The 22,311-nt window shown below is 40.4% G+C and overlaps 1 protein-coding gene across 3 annotated transcripts in view; it reads left to right on the forward strand.

Annotated features, from left to right (window-relative positions):
• Positions 1–22,311, forward strand: part of ACTN2 (actinin alpha 2) — a 105,038-nt gene that overhangs the window by 31,717 nt on the left and 51,010 nt on the right. The window contains exons 1-6 of one of the 3 annotated variants that reach the window (XM_061624574.1): positions 9,849–9,906; positions 10,768–10,858; positions 11,321–11,407; positions 13,735–13,822; positions 16,589–16,667; positions 20,652–20,733. In XM_061624574.1, the coding sequence (XP_061480558.1) occupies positions 9,859–9,906; positions 10,768–10,858; positions 11,321–11,407; positions 13,735–13,822; positions 16,589–16,667; positions 20,652–20,733 (475 nt within the window). In that variant the 5' untranslated portion in view covers positions 9,849–9,858. Of the gene's footprint in view, positions 1–2,703; positions 2,824–9,848; positions 9,907–10,767; positions 10,859–11,320; positions 11,408–13,734; positions 13,823–16,588; positions 16,668–20,651; positions 20,734–22,311 lie in introns of those variants that run through there. The other 2 variants (XM_061624573.1, XM_061624575.1) reach the window with 2 other exon arrangements.

The following is a 22,311-nucleotide window of genomic DNA, read 5'->3' on the forward strand; positions in this document are numbered from 1 at the left end:
ATCGTCGCCAGAAGGTAGTACTTGGGGAACATTGCTCGACACCTTGGACTCTCCATTGTGGAGTCCCTCAGGGGTCGGTTTTGTCTCCCATGCTTTTTAACATCTACATGCAGCCTCTGGGTGCGTCATCAGGAGTTTTGGAGTGCGTTGCCACCAGTACGCTGATGACACGCAGCTCTATGTCTCCTTTTCATCTTCTACAGGTGAGTCTGTGGATGTGCTGAATCACTGCCTGACCGCGATAATGGACTGGATGAGAGCTAATAAACTGAGACTCAATCCAGACAAGACTGAGACATTGTTGGTGAATGCCTTCCCTGCCCAGATGGTGGATGTTTACCCTGTTTTAGATGGGGTTACACTCCCCTTGAAGGAACAGGTTCGTAGTCTTGGGGTTCTTTTCAATCCTTCCTTGTCTCTTGAGGCGCAAGTGGCCTCGGTGGCAAGGAATGCGTTCTACCACCTTCGGTTGGTAGCCCAGCTACGCCCCTGTCTGGACAGGGATGACCTCGCCTCAGTTGTTCATGCTCTGGTAACTTCTAGGTTGGATTACTGTAATGCGCTCTACGTAGGGCTGCCCTTGAAGACAGTTCGGAAGCTTCAGCTAGTGCAAAACGCAGCAGCCAGACTGCTGACGAGGACCAGCCGGTCAGCGCATATAACACCTGTTCTGGCCCGTTTGCACTGGCTACCCATTTGTTTCTGAGCCAGATTCAAGGTGCTGGTTTTGACCTATAAAGCCTTACACGGCGTGGGACCGCAGTATCTTGTGGAACGCCTCTCCCGCTATGAACCGACCTGGTCACTTCGCTCAGCATCTAAGGCCCTCCTCCGGGTACCAACCCATCAGGAAGCCCGGAGGACAGTTACTCGATCTAGGGCCTTTTCTGTAGTGGCCCCCGAACTGTGGAACAGCCTCCCCGAAGAAGTACGCTTGGCCCCGACGCTTCTATCTTTTCGGCGCCAGGTTAAGACCTGGCTATGCTCCCAGGCATTTTAAGCGTTTAATGTTATAATTTTAAATCTTTTTTTGTTTGCTGTTTATGTTTACTGTTGGTAGGTTGATTTTATTGTGATATTCTGTATTTTAATCTTTTGTACACCGCCCAGAGAGCCACTCGCTATGGGCGGTTTAAAAATGAAACAAATAAATAAAAATTATTGCAGAAACTATTTACTTGTGACTGTAAGGCTAAGTGAAATCTCATTGCCCTAACAGTTCAGGACAATGATCTTTACAAATAAACACTGGTCACTACATGCCCACATTGCTTCCTTGCACTTGTTCCTCCTGACAAAGCTTTCACAGTATATGATTATGGAATAGGATTGTCTGAATCTACTTTCTTGTAAATACTTCTGGAAATAGAAAATTAGTAAATAGAACCTTATCCCACCCAGGAAGTAAGGAGGGTCTTTAACAAAATGTTTTAAAAGAGAGCCTGTATGATCTCAGCTGGGAGTGAGGGAGTTCCACCATATGCATTGTTAAACCATATTGTTTTCCCTTACATAAAATCTGATACTATGAAGTGAAATAGTAATTTGAACCAAAAATGCCGTTAAGTATTCATTTTCTCCCTATTTTTTAACTTTATTTTTTTTTTATTTTTATAATGTTTATTGTAATTGGATTGAATTGCCCATATTTCAATCAATATAGTTGGACTGAGTTGTCCATATTTCAATTGAACTATTTTTCTTAAAATAAAATATTTAAAAGACAGAAAAAAAGCTTTAAAAGGGAATTGGATGGCTTTAAAAGGGGTTATATAAATTCATGGAGAATAACGCTATCAAAGGCTGTTAGTTACGATGCTATATATTACCTGCAGAATAGAGGCAGTATACTACTGAATGGGCAGCATGAGTGAGAGAGGGCTGTAGCACTCATGTCCTGCTTGTGGGCTACTCGTAGGCACCTGGTTGGCCACCATCAGAACAGACTAGATGGGTCTCTGGCATGATCCATAAGAGTTCTCGTCTTATGCCTTGGAATAGGGTAGCCAGGATGGATTCACTGTCCTTCTGGGTCCTTTCAGAACTATGAAAGGATGAGCCCTTGAAGGCTGGTGCTCATCAGGAACTGGTAGAGCAGTGGGCTGAGAGGCCAACAAGAGCAAATGACAGGCAGAGCCAACTAATTCTAGTTTTGTCCCCATCCTCCTCCCTGCTAAGTTCTACAAGGGCAACAGTGAGACTAAGGAAGAGGATGCTGACAGACAGTGCCAACCCCTGGACTGGTTGTAAGTAAGAAGGTAGGCAAGCGTGGGTTGGCTGAGGGCCAACTGAGGTTGGTGGGACAATGCCCCATTTGCATAATGATTCAGCCTTCACTGGAATGAGCTATGAATTAGGACTTCAGTATTGTATTATTTTTATTAATAAGAAAATATTCCAAAACTCTAAAGTGCCCTCAAAAATAAAGCTGAACAGGGAATGTGCAAATTCTTTGACATATTTTGGACAGATGAAAAAAATTGCCTTTTTTTGGTGGTGGTGTCTATGCTGCTACGCAAAATAACTTTTATACTTGCTTTTGGGGAGTAGAGATGGGTTCTGGAGTTAACAGAAACCTGAAATGAGTGTTGGTGTTTGGTTTTAGATAGCTTAAAGCATGTTCTCTTCTCCAGTCTAGTTGCTGGTATGTGCCTTGAGGCAGATGTCAGTGTCAATAAATGTATTTGATTTGCTTCCCTACAGGGGAAAGACTTCCAAAACCAGACAGAGGAAAAATGCGTTTCCATAAAATTGCAAATGTCAACAAAGCTCTGGATTTTATAGCTAGCAAAGGTGTCAAACTTGTCTCAATTGGAGCAGAAGGTATGTAGAAGAGATCAACCACGATGCATTACAGTTTTGAGAGCTGGTTTGATTCTGTATATGGCAACGATTATTTTAGAAATTCCTTTCTGTTTTCTCTCAAACTGTCACCACCCCATGTCAGACTGACTAGTTTACTTATTATCAACCAAGGTAATTCCCTGTGGATTTAAAGTGTTTGAACAAAAAGAAAACACATAACAGAGCCTCAGCATTTCCTCTCCATGATCAACTGCATAAAACTAAATCCAAAACAGAAAAAGTAGAAAAACAGGTTTTTGGCTTAAGCCACATTTAAATATGATGCAGATCATGTAACAACAAGGACTTCACTTGGGTGACATTTCGTGAAACTGGGCACTCAGCTAACAGATCAGTGGTGTGCTTACTAATGTTTTACACATAGGTGAAGTCATCTGGTTTAAATATGTCAGCTGCGCAGAACACGGTATGATAAGTTTGGGATGGGTGGAAGGATATTTTTAAACATGGCTGAAATCATGTTTAAATCAGATCTAAGAGTTCAGTCATCCAGGGAGCAGGACATATTACATGAGCATAATATTTAAGGGTGAATGTTAGCTGAGTTTGTAAATGACAACAAAAATTCAGAATATCACACATACAAATTAGTTCGAAAAGACAGAACCAAAACTGACCGTAACAAAAACAAATAAAAAATGAGTGAACAGTACTTTGGGATAGTGCTTTTCACAGTCCTTTTGGGTGCATTCTCCTGGAGGGTGATGTACTGGTTTCAATCAGTACTGAAAGATACACACACCCACTTATTGCCCAGGAGATGTAAACAGAAAAAAATTAATACTAGAAGATTATCACCTCCTCATTTTACAAGCACCTTCAATATAATGCTGCTGTTAAGTGTAATGTGTTTCAAAAAATATGGGTGGGGCTCATTTAGATCTCCAATACAGTGTCCCCACCATTCACTTTAAATGGGATCTAACTGATCCCACCACCCTTTCTGTGAAATCTGCAAATAAAGAATACATGTGTGTGTACACTCATGCACATACACTAGCAGAGGGTTGAAACACCATAAAACTATTGCCTCTCCTTATTATAAGATAATAAATGGCATGGTGGGGAAAACATTTCACGTATTTTATTACATATTTTGCTCAATTATTAACCTTAAATGTTGGAGGGTTAAGTGGGGTACCAAACATGATGGTAGTCTAGCCCTGCTGACTGATTTGAGGGAAAGGAAAGAAAACTAGGGACATACCAGTATGGGAGTTTCTCTTACTTCCAGTTCAGCCAGAAGTGAAAGAGGTCCTTTGAAAAAGAGGTTTTGGTGTGAAGGAGAAGACCCCAAGCTGACATTGCTCTGGAGACAGCCTTTGCTTATCTCACTCTGGCTGTGTGTGTATATCTTCAAGCATGTTTGCATATAAAGTAGGGATGGGGTGGATCTATTACACAAAAAAGAGGCAGTAGGGAGAGGAATAAAGGTAGAGACACATTTACTGTTGTGCCAGTTCAGTGCGTCTCTACCTCTCTTTTCTCAAAACGGGCACATGACGCTAGTCAAACACCATTTTTTACTCTTAAAACCCTAAACCTTAAAGCCAGATCAGCTCCAGTGCATTTTTTAAAAAATTCAGCTTCAGAGAGTTTTCCCAACTGATTGGTAGATTGACCCCTTTGTTTTCCAGGTGTGGCCAATGGAAACTGTTTGCTGTAGGCTCAGGCAGAGACAGTGATTGGCCCAACGTTTTGCTATGGGTGGTCTTGAGAGGCCTGAAGGCAGCAGTGAAGAAGGGAGGTATGGCCAACAGAGGGCAGTGGCACTTCAAAATGCAGCCAGAAAATCATTCAGGCTGCTTTTGAAGTGACTAGTGTCCCTACAGCCTAAGATTTAACCCACTTGACCCCACCTTACCTCACTGAACTCTGCTGCTTTGAGCACCCTTCTTCTTGCCTGGCTCAGTTTTAGAACATACAGGACATATCAGACTGTCTTACAATGAGTCAGATGATTGGTCCATCTAGCCCAGTATTGTCTACTCTGACTGGCAGTGGCTTTCTAAGATCTCCTGTGGAGGTTTTTCACATCACCTGCTACATGATCCTTTTTAAGCAGGAGATGGTATGGACTGAACCCTAGCATATGGTCTACCACTGAGCTATGAGCCTATGACCCTCTTGTACTGAAATCAGGATGGGGGAAAATTGCATAAAGCAGTGGAGCACAGTGAGGTAAAGCAAAGGAGGTGTTGTGTGTTCCCCTCTCCCACGTACACCTTTTTGTGTTAGGAGAAGACCACCCTGTGCCCACTTTATATGCAAAAAGGGCAAACTCAGGATGAAGATACACACTATTGGCTTGCACATCTACGCTGTGAGCACACTAGTTGCCTACATTTCCATTGGCCAGACCTGGAGGGGGAACAGGTGAATCTGCGGATGACTTGCAAAAACTCTTTGAAGCTAATTAAAAAACACACACACTCAAGCTGATTCCACCAGGTTTTGCAGTAAAAAGGGATGGGGTTGACTAGTGTAGCGTGCCCCCATTTTCAGAAAAAAGAGGTGGAGACACACTGGAACCAGTACAATCATGAGTGTGTTTCTGCCCTCAGTCAAAATATTTGCAGGTGAGCTGGCGGTAAGTGAGGGGAGTACCACAAAAAAGCCATACACACATAGGTATATACATATTTTTCCACATTTGTTTCTTTTGGCAACATCATCTTTGTTTCTTCTTCAAGCTTTGGATATTTATTCAGCTTGAAACATATTCATGTTGAGTTCATTCAATTCAGTTATGATTAGTTTCTGAACTATTTGTATAGTAAGTAAGTAAGTAAAGTTTAATGTTGTAACCACAAGTCATAACATAAACATACAATAACATACTATAAAATACAACAACATTCAAGCAATAAAATAAAATTATACAATAAGATAATAAAAAACATTAAATATAGGAAAAAAGGATTACAACAAGCTAAAACCAGTGCTACAACTAAGAACTTAAGTATTTCTTTCTAAGTTTGAGTGAGAGCAGGGCAAAAGTAGCGACTTGGTTGCTAACAGTCGGAAACACGTCTGCAAGAAGATAGTTCAGTTTTTCGACATCAGAACCCTTAAGTTCATCCACCATTAGTAATTTGGGCCTGATCACATTGTAAATTGGACAGTGGAGGGCATAATGGATAACATCCTCCACTTGACCAACGCCACAAGGACAGAGGCGTTGTTCGACAGGGAGCTTACAAAACCTCCCTTCAAGATATGCAGAGGGCATGGTCTGCAGGCGAAGGGATGTTAAAGCCCTTCTCAGTGGCGCATTGGTTATGTTAACCAGATATTGAGAAAGACTTCTGTGTTTTTTATAATGATAGTACCAAGTTGAAAATTTGGATGATTGTATCGCCATTGCGTCTTTGTTAGCATCCTTTTCAAAAAGCCAGTCTCTAATATTTTCTCTGTTCCACATACTAAGTTCTCCCAGAGATGGTAAGGAATATGTTGGTAAAATGGGTGACAAAAATTTGGTCCACTGGTTTCCAGCTGTGTAATGGAGAAAACAGAGTTTGGCAAGATGGGATTCTTGGAGGTTTTCTAATTTCCTATAGTGGCCCAACAATGCAAGATGTACTCTAACAGTGATGGAAGGTTGTCCTACCTCCATCCTTAAATAGGCAGCAGGGGTACCCTGGGGGAGGCCCAAGATCTTCCTTATAAAGTTATTTTGGACTACTTCCAATTGGGCTATGACCTTCTCGTCCCACCCCCAGATCTCAACCCCATACAACATCTGGGCTATCACTTTGCCTTGAAATATTTTAAGTGCAGGGGCTACCAATTGTCCTCCCTTAGCATAGAAAAATGACAAAATGGCACCTACTGTTCGCTGAGCAGTTACCAAGACATTAGATAAATGTACTTTCCACAAAAGGGACTTATGAAAGGTGATGCCCAGGTATTTAAAGGAGGGACACTGCTCAATTAGTTGGGTATTAATTGTCCATCTATGTTTAATATTACTTTTGCCAAAAATTACTACTTTAGTTTTGTTGTAGTTTATCTTCAATTTTTCCATTTCACAGTATACAGCTAGTCTGGCCAATAATCTTCAGAGGCCAATCTCAGTATAAGAAATAAGAGCCATGTCATCAGCATACATTAATATTGAGATTGTCTGTCCATTGAGCGAAGGGGAGAAAAAACTTTGTGACTTCATGGCCTCTACAATATCATTAATATAGAAATTAAATAAAAAGGGAGCAAGTAGACAGCCCTGTTTTACTCCTCTCTTCAATAAAATGGGGTCTGACAAGGACCCCTGTGGGCCCATTCTTACCCTAGCTGTAATATCGGTATATAATTCTATAATTAATCTAAGAAGGCGCTTATCAATTTCTGTCCTAACTAATTTCTCCCATAATCGAGGCCTGTCAATGGAATCGAAGGCAGAGGAAAGGTCAATAAAAGCAACATAAAGATGTTTTGTATACCCGTTTGTATATTTCTGAATAAGGGCCTTCAAAATGGCACAGTGATCTATTGTACTATGTTCTTCTCGGAACCCTGCCTGTTCTGGATAAAAAAGTTGTGTTTCTACCTCCCAATCTTCCAATTTATTCAGAAGATGTCTAGCATAGAGCTTAGAAGAAATGTCTAGCAAACTAATTGGGCGATAATTAGCAGGTTCTTGCCTATTGCCCTTTTTAAAGATTGGGTATATTATACTTTGTTTCCAATGAGGGGGTACAATACATGTTTTATCTATTTCTGAAAAGAGTCTAGACAGGATAAGGACCCACCAAGAATCATTCATCTTGTATACCTCTGGAGGGATCATATCTTCTCCAGGAGCTTTACCAAGGGCCAGGGCTAAAATCAGCTGCTTACACTCAGATTTTGTGACAGCTGGCCACTCTGGTAAAATGTTTAATTCAGTAGAGACTGTTATTGTCTCAGTATGTGGACAGCTATAAATGGAGGAAAAATATCGGGTCCAACTTTGTGCTGAAATGCATACGTGAGGCATGCTGTATGTGGACATACCACTAGCCACTAATTCCCAAAATTTCCTCTCATTTTTTTGAATTAAGCTTAGGCCAAGTTCCCTCCATTGGTCCCTATAATAAGATAACTTCTTTGTCTTTAATAGTTCCTTATATTGGGATCGAAATTGGATCAATAACTGAATTGAGGAATCTGTCCTTTCCTCTCTAACTTTCCTCTGTAATTTTCTCAAAGCTTGTCTTTTGTTTCTGCAGTCTTGGTCATACCGTCCCTTCCTTACATTATTATTCCTTCTAGGATAACAGGTAGTAGTAAGTTGAGAGCTTAACGCACTATTAATTGAACTGAAAATATGATATACATATGAGTTGGGTTGCAATGCGAGATGCCTTTGATTGAGAATCTGTGGGGTGTTTAAGAAAGCAAAGATTTTCTCACTGAGATTAAGGCTCCATCTAAAACGCTGTTTAGCCTGAATACCATCAATATTAAAGTGCCTCACAAGGGGTACGGCCTTAAAGGCCAAAAGGGTCAAAACCAAGGGTTGATGGTCACTCTCCGTTCTATTGTGAACATCAAAGGAGCTAATCTGAGAAAGAAGTGCAGAAGAAACCAAAATGTAGTCAATGACACTGGCTCCTAGTGAGCTTTAAAAAGTATAATGCCCATTAGAACTATCAAAGTTGGAGCCATGGAGGCTATACAGCCTATGCTTAAAAGCCAGATTCAATAAAGATACCCCTTTTTTGTTTAATAATTTGTCCATGGAGGACCAGGACAGATACCATTCATCTTCTGGACTAGATTGCGTCTTCCTAACATAACTACTTATATCTTTCCCAATTCTGGCGTTAAAATCACCAGCCAGAAGGATATTTGCATTTGGCAATATTTGTTCAGCTTTATCCAAGAGGGATTGCAGGGAGGACCAGGCCTTAAGGCACAGATCTGGGTTCCAACCTGTTGGAAAATAAACGTTAATACAAAGAATTAACCCAAAATAGTTACTATCTATCTGGACTGCCTGGATATGATCACAGTCTGACCAGTCCCTTTGTTGTATAATTCCTTTCATATCAGCTGAAATCAAAATTGATAACCCACCACTTGCTCTTCCATATGAGCCTAGTTTAGGGGCAGGAATATTATAGGAGCAAAATCCTGGCAAGAAAGGAGAAGTATCCAGGCACCATGTCTCCTGTAATAAAACAATATTAAATTCTGACAGATACTGTTCAAAACAGGTATCCACCAATTTATTATGCCACCCAGCAATATTCCAAGAAATGGCTTTTATGAGACCTGGAGCCTTAGAAGCGAGTCAGTTGGTGGCGTTCAAAATGTTGTGTTCTTGACTCAGGGCAAGAAGACATGCTGAAGATGTTGAGATGCTATTCTCATCAAGATGAAAATCATTAGCGGGCAGCAATTTTGGGCTATCAGTTAATTTGCAGTCTCCGGGTATGGCTAAATTTGCAGGCTGAGGATCTTGATTAAAATATACTCTTGTTACGGCTTCCTTCTGTCCAATTTTCTGATCAGGGTCCTCAGGTAGTACAGAGTATAGCAAGTTGTCATTATCTGGAACGGAACAGGATGGAGTCAATTTGGGCTGTTTTGAAATGGAAAGGCATGTGAGTTTACTGGAGTGTGGGTTGTTTTCCTTCTTTAACGAAGTTGTTTGACTGTCAGATTCAGAAGATTTATAAAAATTTTCTGCAGAGTTGCTGTCAGGTAAAAAGTCCAAAGATGTCATGTCAATCAGAGGTTTAGCTGCAGCTTGGGTTAGCAGCAGTGTTTGTTTTAGTTCATCCAATCGTCTCAGTATTTTTTCTTGTTCACAGTTTGGTAGGGCTTCAAAAGAGTTAATTAGTCCTGTTTCTAAAGCTTCATCAGTGCCAATTATTTCTTGCATCGTTTCAATATGTGTATTTAAGCCATGTCTTGTCAAGGACGCTAAAGGTGCTGGGTTACTGTGGTTTTTATCATTTGGTACGTTGCCCGTAGCACAAGGCAGAGGAGTATCTGCTTGAGATGTTAGACCAAAAAGTGCAGTCCTTTTTTTATCTCGGAAAACACGCAGTGGGTATATTTGAAAACTAGAAAGAAAAACTTTCATTTTGAGCAGCATGCAGGGAATGGTGGGATGGTTAAAAGACAATAAAATTCGTTTGTAGCCTGTGATACTAGGAAGCCATTCAACTACACTCAGGTCAATCGAATAATGCTGGCATTGAAGAAGTGAGCTAAGTGATAGAATAATTGCTCTTTTAGTAGACCAGCATCCAGTGTTAAATCTGTTGAGGTTTATCCTTAAAACAACTTGGTTTGTTTGAAGTATGCGGTTGTGCTTGTATGGGCTTGTCCCTTTAATAGGAGGTGAGACTGTAAGCTCTGCCTGTTTTTGGTTGACCTTGGCAATCTTAGTTTGTTCTTCTGAACATTTTTGTTTCCTTTGATTGTCCTTAAACAAATTCGAGTTGGTGCCGATATTTTGAGTTACTTTAAAAGCTGCTAGCTTGTCTCTATAACTTTGCACAGACGATTCAAAGGCTGTTTTTAAAGAGTCCACCTTTGTGTTAATGGAAGTTGGATATTCAAAAATTGAGATTACAGTTTGTGCAGTTAGTAAACATTGTTTAGCTGCAAAACCTGTTGTAAATTCCTTTAGTGATTGCTTAACTTGCTCTTCTCCCATCAGAGATGTATTAGCAATGGGGGAAGGCAGAGAAGACAGAGGTTCAATCAGATGGTTTGATTCCTCATACAAAGTAGAGGTCAACTCTAATAGTTGCTGTTTTTCAATTTCTGTTTCCAAATCCCAGTTCAGAGCATTATAACTGTTGGAAGTGGGGATGGAATAGAGAGGGTCTATTTTGTTATTATTTTTACTCACAATTTTCTTGTCCTTCACATAGTCCTCAATTTTTGGCTGCTTTGTAGGTTTGGATAGAATGTGAGCACCTGGGCTGGTCCTGTTGCGTTTCTTGTTTTTCCCCGTTGCTTCAGCGTCGAGGTGTCGTAGCTAAAGCCGGTATGATGTTTTTAGAACTTAGTGTTCAAATTTAGAATATCTCTTGCAAGAAATGTGTTTGTAAAAATAAAACTAGATAAAATTTAAGGAGTGTAGCTAGGCTATTTATAAAATAAATAAAACATTTAAAATCTCATGTGGAGCTCAGTAAAAAGCTGCTGCTCCGTCGCCATCTTAGAAACCTCCCCCCACTATTTGTATAACTATTTGCAGAAGGAAATAATTGCTGTGAGTCACATGTATGAATTAAAATGAATTTTGGGCATTTTAAGGAGTGACCAAGGGTATAGAACTAACAAGGAGGCCCCAATGGAGGCAATATTCTGCTACTGTGTCTTCAAAAGGAAATATTTTGAAGCAGTTGCTGAAAAATTAAATTTAAACCAATATGAATAAAATCACAACACTCAAATTATAGCAAGCATGTACATTGCATAAAATTTGAATTCTGTTTCACCCTAGAAATTGTTGATGGGAATGTGAAAATGACCCTGGGCATGATTTGGACTATTATCCTTCGTTTTGCGATTCAAGATATTTCAGTAGAAGGTAAGAATATGCTCCACAATACTGTCCTCGAATATTTATATAAAGAAATATGGACCGGAGCTGACAGGTTGTTTAAGCAAATAGTAGCTTTATTGACAACACTGAGTTCTATGTGACACATGTTATTAGAGCCATTAACTTGCTTGTGCATAAGTGTTTAGGACTGACGGCTGTCTAAACTTGCTGATCTGCTTTCTTCCTTGTATTCTATTGCAAGAGGAAGCTTCCATCAGAAATCAGATATAAAACCCTTTTTATTGTGAACTTAAATTGCAACTGTTTATTGACAGGAAGGATAAAGGCACTAACTACAGTACTTTGAAGCCTGAGCTCTGTTCCCTTTATGTCCAACTTCATCACCCAATTAAAAACATTAAGACTCATGTTGTTTTACTTTAGAATGAAGGGATTTCATGATTGAATCCCTCCTCAATACATAATCTAGAACTAGATTAAGAAAACTAGAACTTCAGGGAGACATCTACACTAAAACACTTCCAGGTATGCTACCTTTTCGTGGACTGGGAGTTTTTACATGGTGGAGTCATGTAATCATGCATGGTAGAGTCATGCGATCTCCCACCTACACTCTGAAGTACTGCAGTCCAAGGAAGGCTCTATCACATGAGTATATTACATGATTATTTGGTGTGGCTGGTCCTGTGAATATATTGATATGTTGTATTCATTTGTCATACTAGTGTTTCACTGCTGAAATCAGAAAGTTATTTCTGGAATGCTCTCTGTTGTAGGTGCAGTAGTATTTTAAGGATTTCTTTTTGGCTGTCAGCAGTCTTAAAAATTTTTTAAAAAACATTTAAATGAAGTATTCAGACAGCTGCAGATTCATTACCAAACTATGTACTATTTTCTTGAACAAACAGATGTCCTTTATTATGCAGTACAACATGTAACAAATTAACTGTTTCCTCCACCTCATTTGTTGATTTAGAGAATAATCATTCTTGACAAATTTTACCTTGATTGTACCATAGCAATTAAACTATACAGTGGAAAAGAAATCCATCAAGCATTTCTGCTCCATCTTCTCTGAATATAAATGAAGCTTTTACAGGGTTTCATGGGAGAACATTGATCAGTAAATATTAGAAGGCACAAAACCTAGAGGCTTGATGGTTTGGTGCTTCAAGGCACAGTTCCACTAAAACACATTCCCAAAGCAGCTTAGAAGGGAAATGTCTGTGCATTCATCATACATTCAGTTCTGGCAGCCTCACCATCCCATGCTGGTTCCCAGCCTGTCTCTGCCAATCCATAGGCAATTTAGTCTCCATGGCATGAGGTGACTAGGCAGTTTGCAGCTTGCTCTGGTCCAGCACATGATGGAGACATGTCTTTTAATGGTTTGGAAGTCAGTGTTGAGCTATTGAAGCTGAATATAAATATTAGAAGAATAAATAATGGATATTTACATAATGGGGAAATCACAGTGAATTTAAATGATCAGTATCAGGAGTCATATGTTCATACAGATACACAACAATATGGTGAAAAAGACATTCAGTTATATCAAACACAAAATAGCCCTATTCAGGCACTATTCTGTGATTACACAACTCTTATAGGGGTGGTATAAGAATGCATGTCCATGCATGTGATGCCCTCACCCCACCCTTCTCTGACCTTCCTGCACTGAGCAGAAAATTTAGAAGCGGACTTCTAAGCACAAGGTTCCTGAGTGCAGAGTGGCTTCTAAGCAGAGTCAATAAAATGCACTTAGAATGGGTGGGATCAGTGCATACATGGACACTGAGGATGGGGAATGTTGGGAGTAGGGACAGCACATACGACTCTCACAAGTTGCCTGCACGACAGATGCAGCTCTACCACTGAGCTATGCCCCTTGCACAGAGAAAATTCCAGGTTCAATACCCAGCATCGCCAGGTAGGCTGGGAGAGACTCCTGCCTGAAATCTGGAGAGCCACTGCCAGTCAGTGTAGACAATACAGAGCTAAATGGACCAATGGGCTGACTCTGTATAAGGCAGCTTCCTATGATCCTAAGTTTTTAAACACAGAATAATAGTTTTCAATTATTGCATTTGATGTAGCGTAATCATCATCACCACCAACATCATCACAATGATAACTTATAGGTAACTACACAGAAGAAAGACATCTAAGCATCAACAGGAAGCTAATACTATTTGCCTACCCAAATTCATTTACAATGTCCTGAGTTACACAGTTTCTAGGGAACATGATCTATTGAATTAAGCAACATTATTCCCACACAGGTGTCCAACTGCTATATAGCTGCTGGAGAACCACCATGTAGCGGGTTTATCCTTTTCTGATCTTTTCAGAGACATCTGCCAAAGAAGGACTGCTGCTATGGTGTCAGAGAAAAACAGCACCTTACAGAAATGTGAACATTCAAAACTTCCATCTTAGGTAAAAGTTAACTGTTTCCAGATGTGAAAATATCACTAGCCATTTTGCAACTGAGTTAGGCCATCAGTTTCACAGAGATTATGGAGAGCATCATGTGGTCCATACAGTTTAACAAAAGGACTGGTTCTTACATCACAGGGGTGGCATGATTATAATTCCTCTACTGTTGCTTCCCACATTACTCTGGTAATTAAAACAAGCAAGACCACATGGTAAGAGCCAACAGTGTGTTTACTTTACAAAACAGCATTTCATGTTGTTACAATGGCTGGAGCCAAAGGGGATTGGCAACTGCACTGCTCTCACAATGTAAGAAGCAACCCCAAGGCCCTCTGTATAATTTTTTTCTTGTCATGGCCTCAGTCTGCATGGAATGAATATATGTGGATGCTCATAAATTAATTAGCATTACAAGCATGAACTTAGTGACAAAGCTTCCACAAACACTGGAACCAAGATTCCCTTCAGAGGCTCATTACAGTAGCAGAGGTATTGTATCATAAACAGGGTGAAGTTGGGGCATTTATGGAATGATTAATGAATACTATTTTCCCAGTGCTTGCTGTGTAGCTGTGCAATCTTTTGTATGTTTACCCAGAAGAAGTAAATTGCACTATGTTCAGTGGAGTTTTCTCCCTGGTAAGTGGCCATAGTATTGCTAGCTTAGACCTTTTTTTTGGACTTAATTAGGTTAGTGTGAACAATTTCAGACTTCACAAAACTCTTAATGAGATAGAATAGGAATGTAGCAGAATATTGGATAGAGAGACAGAGAGTAAATGAAGATACAAGAGATTGAAAAATCTATATTGCTAATAATAAATTATTAATAGAACAGAAAACATGTGCATTATGGATAATGGGCTATTTGCAAGTAGGTTACAGGTGATTGAAAATATTAGCATTTCCTCAGATATCCAGCGTTTGTAATTTGGTTTATAGAGAGAGTTGTAATTAATAGATCTCTTCTCCCATATGAGCCGTCATGCTCCTTATGACTATCGGGTGAGGACTGTGCTCTATGTGTTTCCTCCTTCAAAGGTTAGGTTGATAGCCACACAGGGAAGGTAGGTGTGCCCTCAGTGCTATCATGTCCTTGACGCTATCATGTCCATTCGGATCCTCAGGAAGTTAATTAAAACATTTTGATTCTGCCTGGTCTTTGAGATATATCAGTGCTCTGCTCTTTTACTACTGGTTTCACATTAAGTACAGTATTGGTTTTGAGTATGATATGTGAACAACCTAGTTTCTTGAGCCACCTTGAGAACATCATATAAATCTTAAGAGAGACAAACTGCAGAGCAGTGGAGGCGATCCCATTTGGGCAAATGGGGCACTGCCCCACCAATCTGTTTGCCCTCAGCCAGCCCCCACCTGCTTGCCTTCTTAGTTACAATCAGTCCAGGGGATGGCACTGTCTGAGAGCTTCCTCCTCCTTAGTCTCAGTGCTGCCTGGTAGAACTCAGTAGGGGGGAGAAGGATGGGGACAAAGCTAGAATTAGTTGGCTTGGCCTGTTATTGTCTCTGGTTCCACCCTGTGTTGGGTTCCCTGTCCTCCGCCCTACCAGTCCCAGTGAGCACCAGCCAGCACTGCTACAGAGTCAAAGCTCTGTCCGTCCAGCCCAGTGTGTTTCTGCTACTAATTGCAGCTTCCTGCTGCATGTACACGTGACAAATTGAATACATATCCATTCATCATATGTTATGTGATTTTTAAAGTTTTTTCCTCCACAGAAGTGACCACTCTTTAGGAACCAGTCTTCTAAAATATGAGGCTGTATTATTATCATTATTATTATCATTATCATTATTTAAATTTACATTTATATCCTGCCCTTCTTCTTAGAAGGAGCCCAGGGCAGCAAACAAAAACACTAAAAACGCTCTAAAATATCTTAAAAACAAAAGACTTTAAAACATATTGAAACAAAACATCTTTAAATGCTTAAATGTTTAAACATCTTGCATCCAACTAAGTCACATTTAGAGTAGATCCATTAAAATCAATGGGTTGTACCCAACTAAATTCTATTTAAACCCATGGAAATTAATGGACCTAAGTTAGGATAGAAACACACTCACTGTTCTGCTGGTTCCATTGTGTGTCCACCTTTCCCTTCTGAAAACGGGGGTGCACAACACTAGTCAAACCCCACCCCTTTTTACTGTAAAACCTGATGGGAGCAGCTTGAGTGCAGTTTGTTTAAAAAAATTCAGCATCAAAGAGATTTTGCTGCTGATAAGCATATCAGCCCATTCCCCCTCCAGGTGTGGCTAATGGAAACACTTTGATCTGGCTACTAGTGTGTTTACAGACTGTTAGTCCTACCTATTAATTTCATTACTCTATGATTAATATTGGGTACAACACAATGGCGTTAGTTAATGACAAACTTAAGTCCATTGATTTAAATGTGTCTACTCTGAGTACAAATTAGTCTGATATAACCCCTGGTCCTAAAATATGTGAAATGTCATTCAAAATATCTGGGCATTTTGAATGTGCACCAAAAGCAAAATAAACCCCATTTGATTACCAGATCCACAAATTCATGCTTTGATCTTCTCAATGTGTTCTTGAGCATTGAATGAGGTTTTGCAAAACAAAACATGGCAAGCCCCGGAATCGTAGTGAATTTCATGAGATATCACTACTGAGCACATTGTGCAGCTTCTGCATGTTGTCAGACCTTGAGGTGCTAGACAAGTTACCGTTATTTCATTAACATCTTTCCATTTTATTTTTGGTTGCTTGTTGTGAAGCTGGAAAGACGGTCTTGCCCTCTGTGCGCTTATCCATAGACATCGACCTGATCTTATTGACTACTCCAAGCTATCTAAGGTCATCAGTCTGGGTGACACAGCATGGTGATTTGCAGTGATTTGACTCACTTCCTGTATGCTTAGCCAGTAGTGTAACTAGCTTTTCATGTGCCCTGTGCAAGGTTTTATTTTTGGGCCCCTTAATTTTTTTGGGGGGAAAAATAATAATAAAACAAATATGATATAACAATTGTTTATAAATAATTTTCATTTCAGCAAAAATAATAAAACAAATATGATATAACAATTGTTTATAAATAATTTTCATTTCAGCAAATCCATTTCAGGGGCCCCTTCGTCCTGGGCCCTGGGCCTGTGCACCTGTTGCACCTGCCTAGTTACGGCACTGTGCTTAGCATGTTTCCTTAATGGTAAACTGGGATGTGCTTAGTTAACTTGAAATGGGTTTCTTTCCTGGCTCTTGCCCAGAAGATATACATGAGGCAATACATGATCTAGCTTAGTACACCAGTTATTCCCAAAGATGTGCCATAAAGTGGGCTGAAGCATGCCCTGGAAATAAGTTCCTATTGGAAGACGTCAGGCACTTTTAACCCCTCTTGGCACAGGGAAGTCCAATGCAGTCTCTCTCTCTTTCTCTCTCTCTCTCTCACACACACTCACACTCAGCCAACCCTGTGCAAAGACCCGAAGGAGCTAGAAATATATAGAAAAGACACAGAAGAATAAAGGGAAAAAAAGATGACCAGAAAGGACATAAGAAGAGACAGAGTGTTCAAGAACAGAATAAGAGAAAGTAATGTCAGCAAGATGGATTAGACTGGTGAACAAACAAGAGTTTAAATGAATCAAGAAAAGTAGAAAACTGCTAGAGGATGAGTCAGATATTAAAATCAGCTATAATAATTAATGGCAGAAGAGAAGGACAAAAAATGGGAGTAAATTTTTTCCTTTTCAGGAGGAAAATTAGAAATAGAATGATGGAGTGATAAATGACAGCTAATTGAATACTGGAGGGGAGAGGACAATGATACTCAAAAGAAGAGGGGGGGGAAGGAGGAGGGCCAGGCCAGGTCAAGATATTGAAAAGGACACAGAGATTAGAAGACTACTGTCCCAACCAGCAGAATGTGAAAAGAAAAAGAAACCAAAGAAATGGGTCGTGGTCTCGTGGGTAATTGGATCACAGGAAGTTATCCAAGTTCCAGAGAGATCTAAGCAACATGATCCTACTTTCTTCTCTAAACTCCCTTGTGTTGTTGCAACACAGATCTGTAGAAGTGGGACCTGCAATGTGTTGCAGTTTGAAGGGCTCCCTGTTCAGGATCCTAGTTACTCCATTCCATCACCTCCCCTCTGATTTCTCTCATCCCCCCAGGTGGCATTCTTTGGCCACTGAGCATGCTCAGACTTCATTGGGCTGGGTTTTTGGGGGGTTTCCTCCCTCTTAGGAGTTTACTTCCTAAAGCTTTTATTGACTTCTACAAACTGCCAAATCTGCTGACACTTCCATTTTGTACATTGGCTGTGCCATAAGCAACGACACTGAGAACTGATATTCTAAATTGCTAACCAGACCACAGAACCTCCACTGACATTAATAGTAAATGTATGCAGAGAAAAAGTAGCAGATTATGAAATGCAGAGTAACTGAGGGAACACTCTGGTCCCAGCTAGATTTTGTCCTCCATTTATATTTTATCTCCAGCAGTAAGGAGTTCGTGTACAAATCAAGCTAGTTTATAAACATCCATTTTTATTATTTTACTGTTTTTCTATTGTAATTGAACATTATTGATTTCCTTGCCTAAACCTACCCTGGTGAACATAAACAGATATTATAAGTCCCCTCTATTTATGGAGCCTAAGGAGGAACGTGGCCATCAAGCTATGTATGTTGCTTATTAGACTTCTCATCGGTGAAGTACATTTTCCTCCCTGAATTAAAACTGAAGTCACACTTCAAGCCCTTAACACAGGTGTGGGGGAACTGGATCTAGCCAATTGGCCAGATCCTTACCTCTCCTGTCCCCTGTGGGCCAACTATAATAGCAGGGCGAAGCTGCCCACCTACCAATCACCTGACATCAGGTGACTCATTTTCCTTTGCCTCTACATTTTGAAATCAAACCATGTGTGCAAAGGCACTGCACAGGGCACAAGGGTTCCCATTAGTTTTTGTGTTGATGGGAATAAACAACATGCATGCTTTACAAAGATTAAATATCCACAGGGGGCGGGGAGCTGAGCAGGGAGAGTGTTAACATCCTCGCTACACACTGTGATGCTCCCGAAAGCTGCCTTCTCCCAGATGCTGTCAGCCCTTGAGCAGAAGCTTCCATTGGCAGCAATGGGAACTTCCCTCTTGATGTGAACAGCATGAACAAAGGAAGGTGGTTTTTGTGGGGACTGTGGGGGTGGGGGAAGGGTCAGCCACCTCTCCTACACCCTCTGGTCTAAGTCCTGCTCAGATACCAATATGGGAGGTATTTACGTTTGTAAACTCATGCATGTTAATTGCTTACGCATAATTTATGTCACATGTCATTTGGCCCTGTGTCTCTGCCTTGAGAGGGGTTGAATGATCCAGTTCCAACCAACGCTGGAGATTTTCCTACCCTGAGTAGGGGCTGATTGGAAGAAGAGTAATAGATTAGGCAGAACTATGGCTGGCAGCTTCCTCTGTGGGTGGGTGCAGGGGGCTCTCATGAGACTTTTAGTCATGGCACACTAATGGAAACTGACACAGAATTTGGAAACTGCTGTTAAAAATTTTTGCATACAAAAGATGTAATTCTATAAAAGTCACAACTGAGTTTCTTTTATATTAATGAAGGTAAATATTTATGTGGTAAGTGGCAGTAACGCAGCCGAAGCTCTGCTCATGGCCAGAGTTCGATTCCAACGGAAGGAGGAAGTCGAATCTCCGGTAAAAGAGGTCGAGGTCCACTCAGCCTTCCATCCATCCGTGGTCGGTAAAATGAGTACCTGGCACACGCTGGGGGGTAAAGAAAGGCCGGGGAAGGAACTGGCAATCCCACCCCATATATACGGTCTGCCTAGTAAACGTCGCAAGACGTCACCCTAAGAGTCGGAAACGACTCGCACTACAAGTGTGGGGAACACCTTTACCTTTTTAATTTCAGTAGGACTTTCATCATAGGTAAAATGCTGCTGGATTGTGAGCACTAAACACTTTTAAATGTCACCTGAGATCACATGACAATGATTTTGTCAGGAGCTGTAGTAATCAATAATAACATATTAACCATGCATGTATTTACTCTTTTTAAAAATTGTTTTATTGTTTGAGTATCTTGACAAGAGTTTTGCTGTGTCCTTTTTGTGTTGTGTATGCTTTTGCTTCCTGTACACCTTTCTTTGCTTTCATGTTGCACCTGGAAGAATGTCCTTGTTGTTAAAGCTCTTCAGCGTAGGCATGGCCTGATCTTCCTTTTGACACTTTACCTGAATATAATAGATCTGCGGCTTTGTAGATTTTCATCAAGCATAGTGAATATGGTAGATATGTAGGAAACACTGACCTGATCCATGCATTACAAGGAACTATAGTTTAAAACCAATTATGGTTTAATGTGATGAGCAGCGTGCTTGTGCATGCTGCCATGCTGCTCAAAAGTTCCCATGGTACACCTCTACTTCTTCTGCTGTGACATGGGTGAAACAAGCCAGAGGCTGCCTTGTTGTGTCATCTGAACCCAGGCTTATGGTTTGTTTCCTCCAAACAAATCACAAGCAATAAACAAGGTTTGTTCTTGGCTTACCTTAGTTGTTTTTAAACTCTGATTTAATGTGATGCATACATGGGCCATTGTGGCTTTAACAAACAAAGCTTCATGTAATTAACAATCCAATTCACAGCCTAATTAAACTGAATATTTACTGTGTAATCCTATACATGCTTATTCAGAAGTAACTGGGAATTTGTGGCAAGTTTTTTTAAAAAAAGTTCTATGCTGCTCAAGCTCTCAAATATTCTGTTAATTATAATTTCTGCCTTTTTTTGTTTTGTTTTGCACAGGATGACCCACTGGGGAATATAAACCTTGCGATGGAAATTGCTGAAAAGCATTTGGATATCCCAAAGATGTTGGATGCAGAAGGTGGGAGCTAACATGCTTATAATAAGCAATGGGCTGAACTTAGAGCAACCTTTCAAGATCTTTTATTTCAATACATCAAGACAAAAGGATAGCTTGTCACATAGCTGTTTATCAAACAATACTTCACTTGTCAGGTCCTGTATATACTTGAGCATGCAAAATATATTTTGATTTAATTAATATCCACAAAACAGGCTATGAGTTGTTTGCCCCAACACATAGCTTGGGAAGTACCTTTTGGACAGACAGATTTTTGTGCTTCAGGGTCACTAGTGGTCAGGAACCCAGAACCCTGATAACTGGCACACTGCTGCATTGATTCCTGCTCTGAGACCCCCACATTGGATGGCTGGATTTGGAAGCCACCATTTTCATTTCTGACAATGCTGCCCTCCCTCCCTGCCATAGCATAGCGCTAGGAAATTATGAGAAATTTATATATCGGCTCCAAGCTGCTTATAGTTGAGCACAAGGCTGCCTCTGTTGCCACCAGCTAAACTACCCCTCCCCAGTAATGGGGGCATCAAAGGGCACTTTGTTGAGGGCACCTTAAAAGCTGGAGTCAACCCTGAGTCTCATTAAAGCTTTCTTTTTATCACAAATTTATTCTGACCACCTCTATCTTATAGCAAGTTCAGCCTGGATTTAGAGTTCTGTAACCTTACATGTCAGGGAGATCCTAATTTGTTCCTGAAGCTGGCTACTGTGGCACATACAGCAGGGGTGGTTTTGCTCAGCCCACATATAGTTAGCAGAGGGACCACATTTCAGTGCTATGATTAGCGTTGGGACTAAATACTGACTGCTGAAATTAACATCTACACAATAATTAATACGCACCCTTTCCTAAACAGGTAGCATTTCATGTGGAGATAATTCATGTCTCTGAAAATACTTCTTTCATCCCATATTTTCCTGTTATTACTATGGGAACTGCTAAGAATCCATTGTGAATGGTGCTGCATGATAATCTAATGAATGTTCTCCAAATTGCTTTTAAAAGTCTTGGGGGCCCTTTTACAAAAGCCTTTTACTTTTTAGCCTCATAATGCCTAACTTCAGAACTGCTGGGAAAAAATGTCATGGAACATTTTCCTCATGAACGCTGTTTTGCTAAGGGCAAGGAAACTCAAAAAGATTTGCAGCTAGATCTAGAAAAGCAAAAGAGGTGACCAAAGAAAGTGGAACAATGACAGACCTAGCATAGTACACACAATTTAAAAGAATGAATGTATTTTCAGAGTGAGTTCTACAATGATTGTAGAACAAAACCAGTAGCGATAGCAACAACGTCCTTCATTACAACGTCTAATTTCCTCCTCATGGTTGCACTGGAAAAGAAGAGGTGGGGGGAGCTGGTGAGCCCAAGGCTTGTTCATGTAATGCTAACCATTGTTTTGCATTATGTCTGAATGAGACTATTCTTTTGATATGGGTTAAATATCTTATAGCAACCAGGAAGCCACTGTTCCTTCTCAAACCCAGGTCCAAGCACTCTTGAACGACTGTAGACTTTGGAGAAGAACGATTTCAGGGTCACAACCTGTGCGTCTTACCAGATGGTAGTTTTTCATTAAT

Source organism: Rhineura floridana, chromosome 4 (assembly GCF_030035675.1).
Source record: "Rhineura floridana isolate rRhiFlo1 chromosome 4, rRhiFlo1.hap2, whole genome shotgun sequence".
NCBI classification, from domain to species: domain Eukaryota; kingdom Metazoa; phylum Chordata; class Lepidosauria; order Squamata; family Rhineuridae; genus Rhineura; species Rhineura floridana.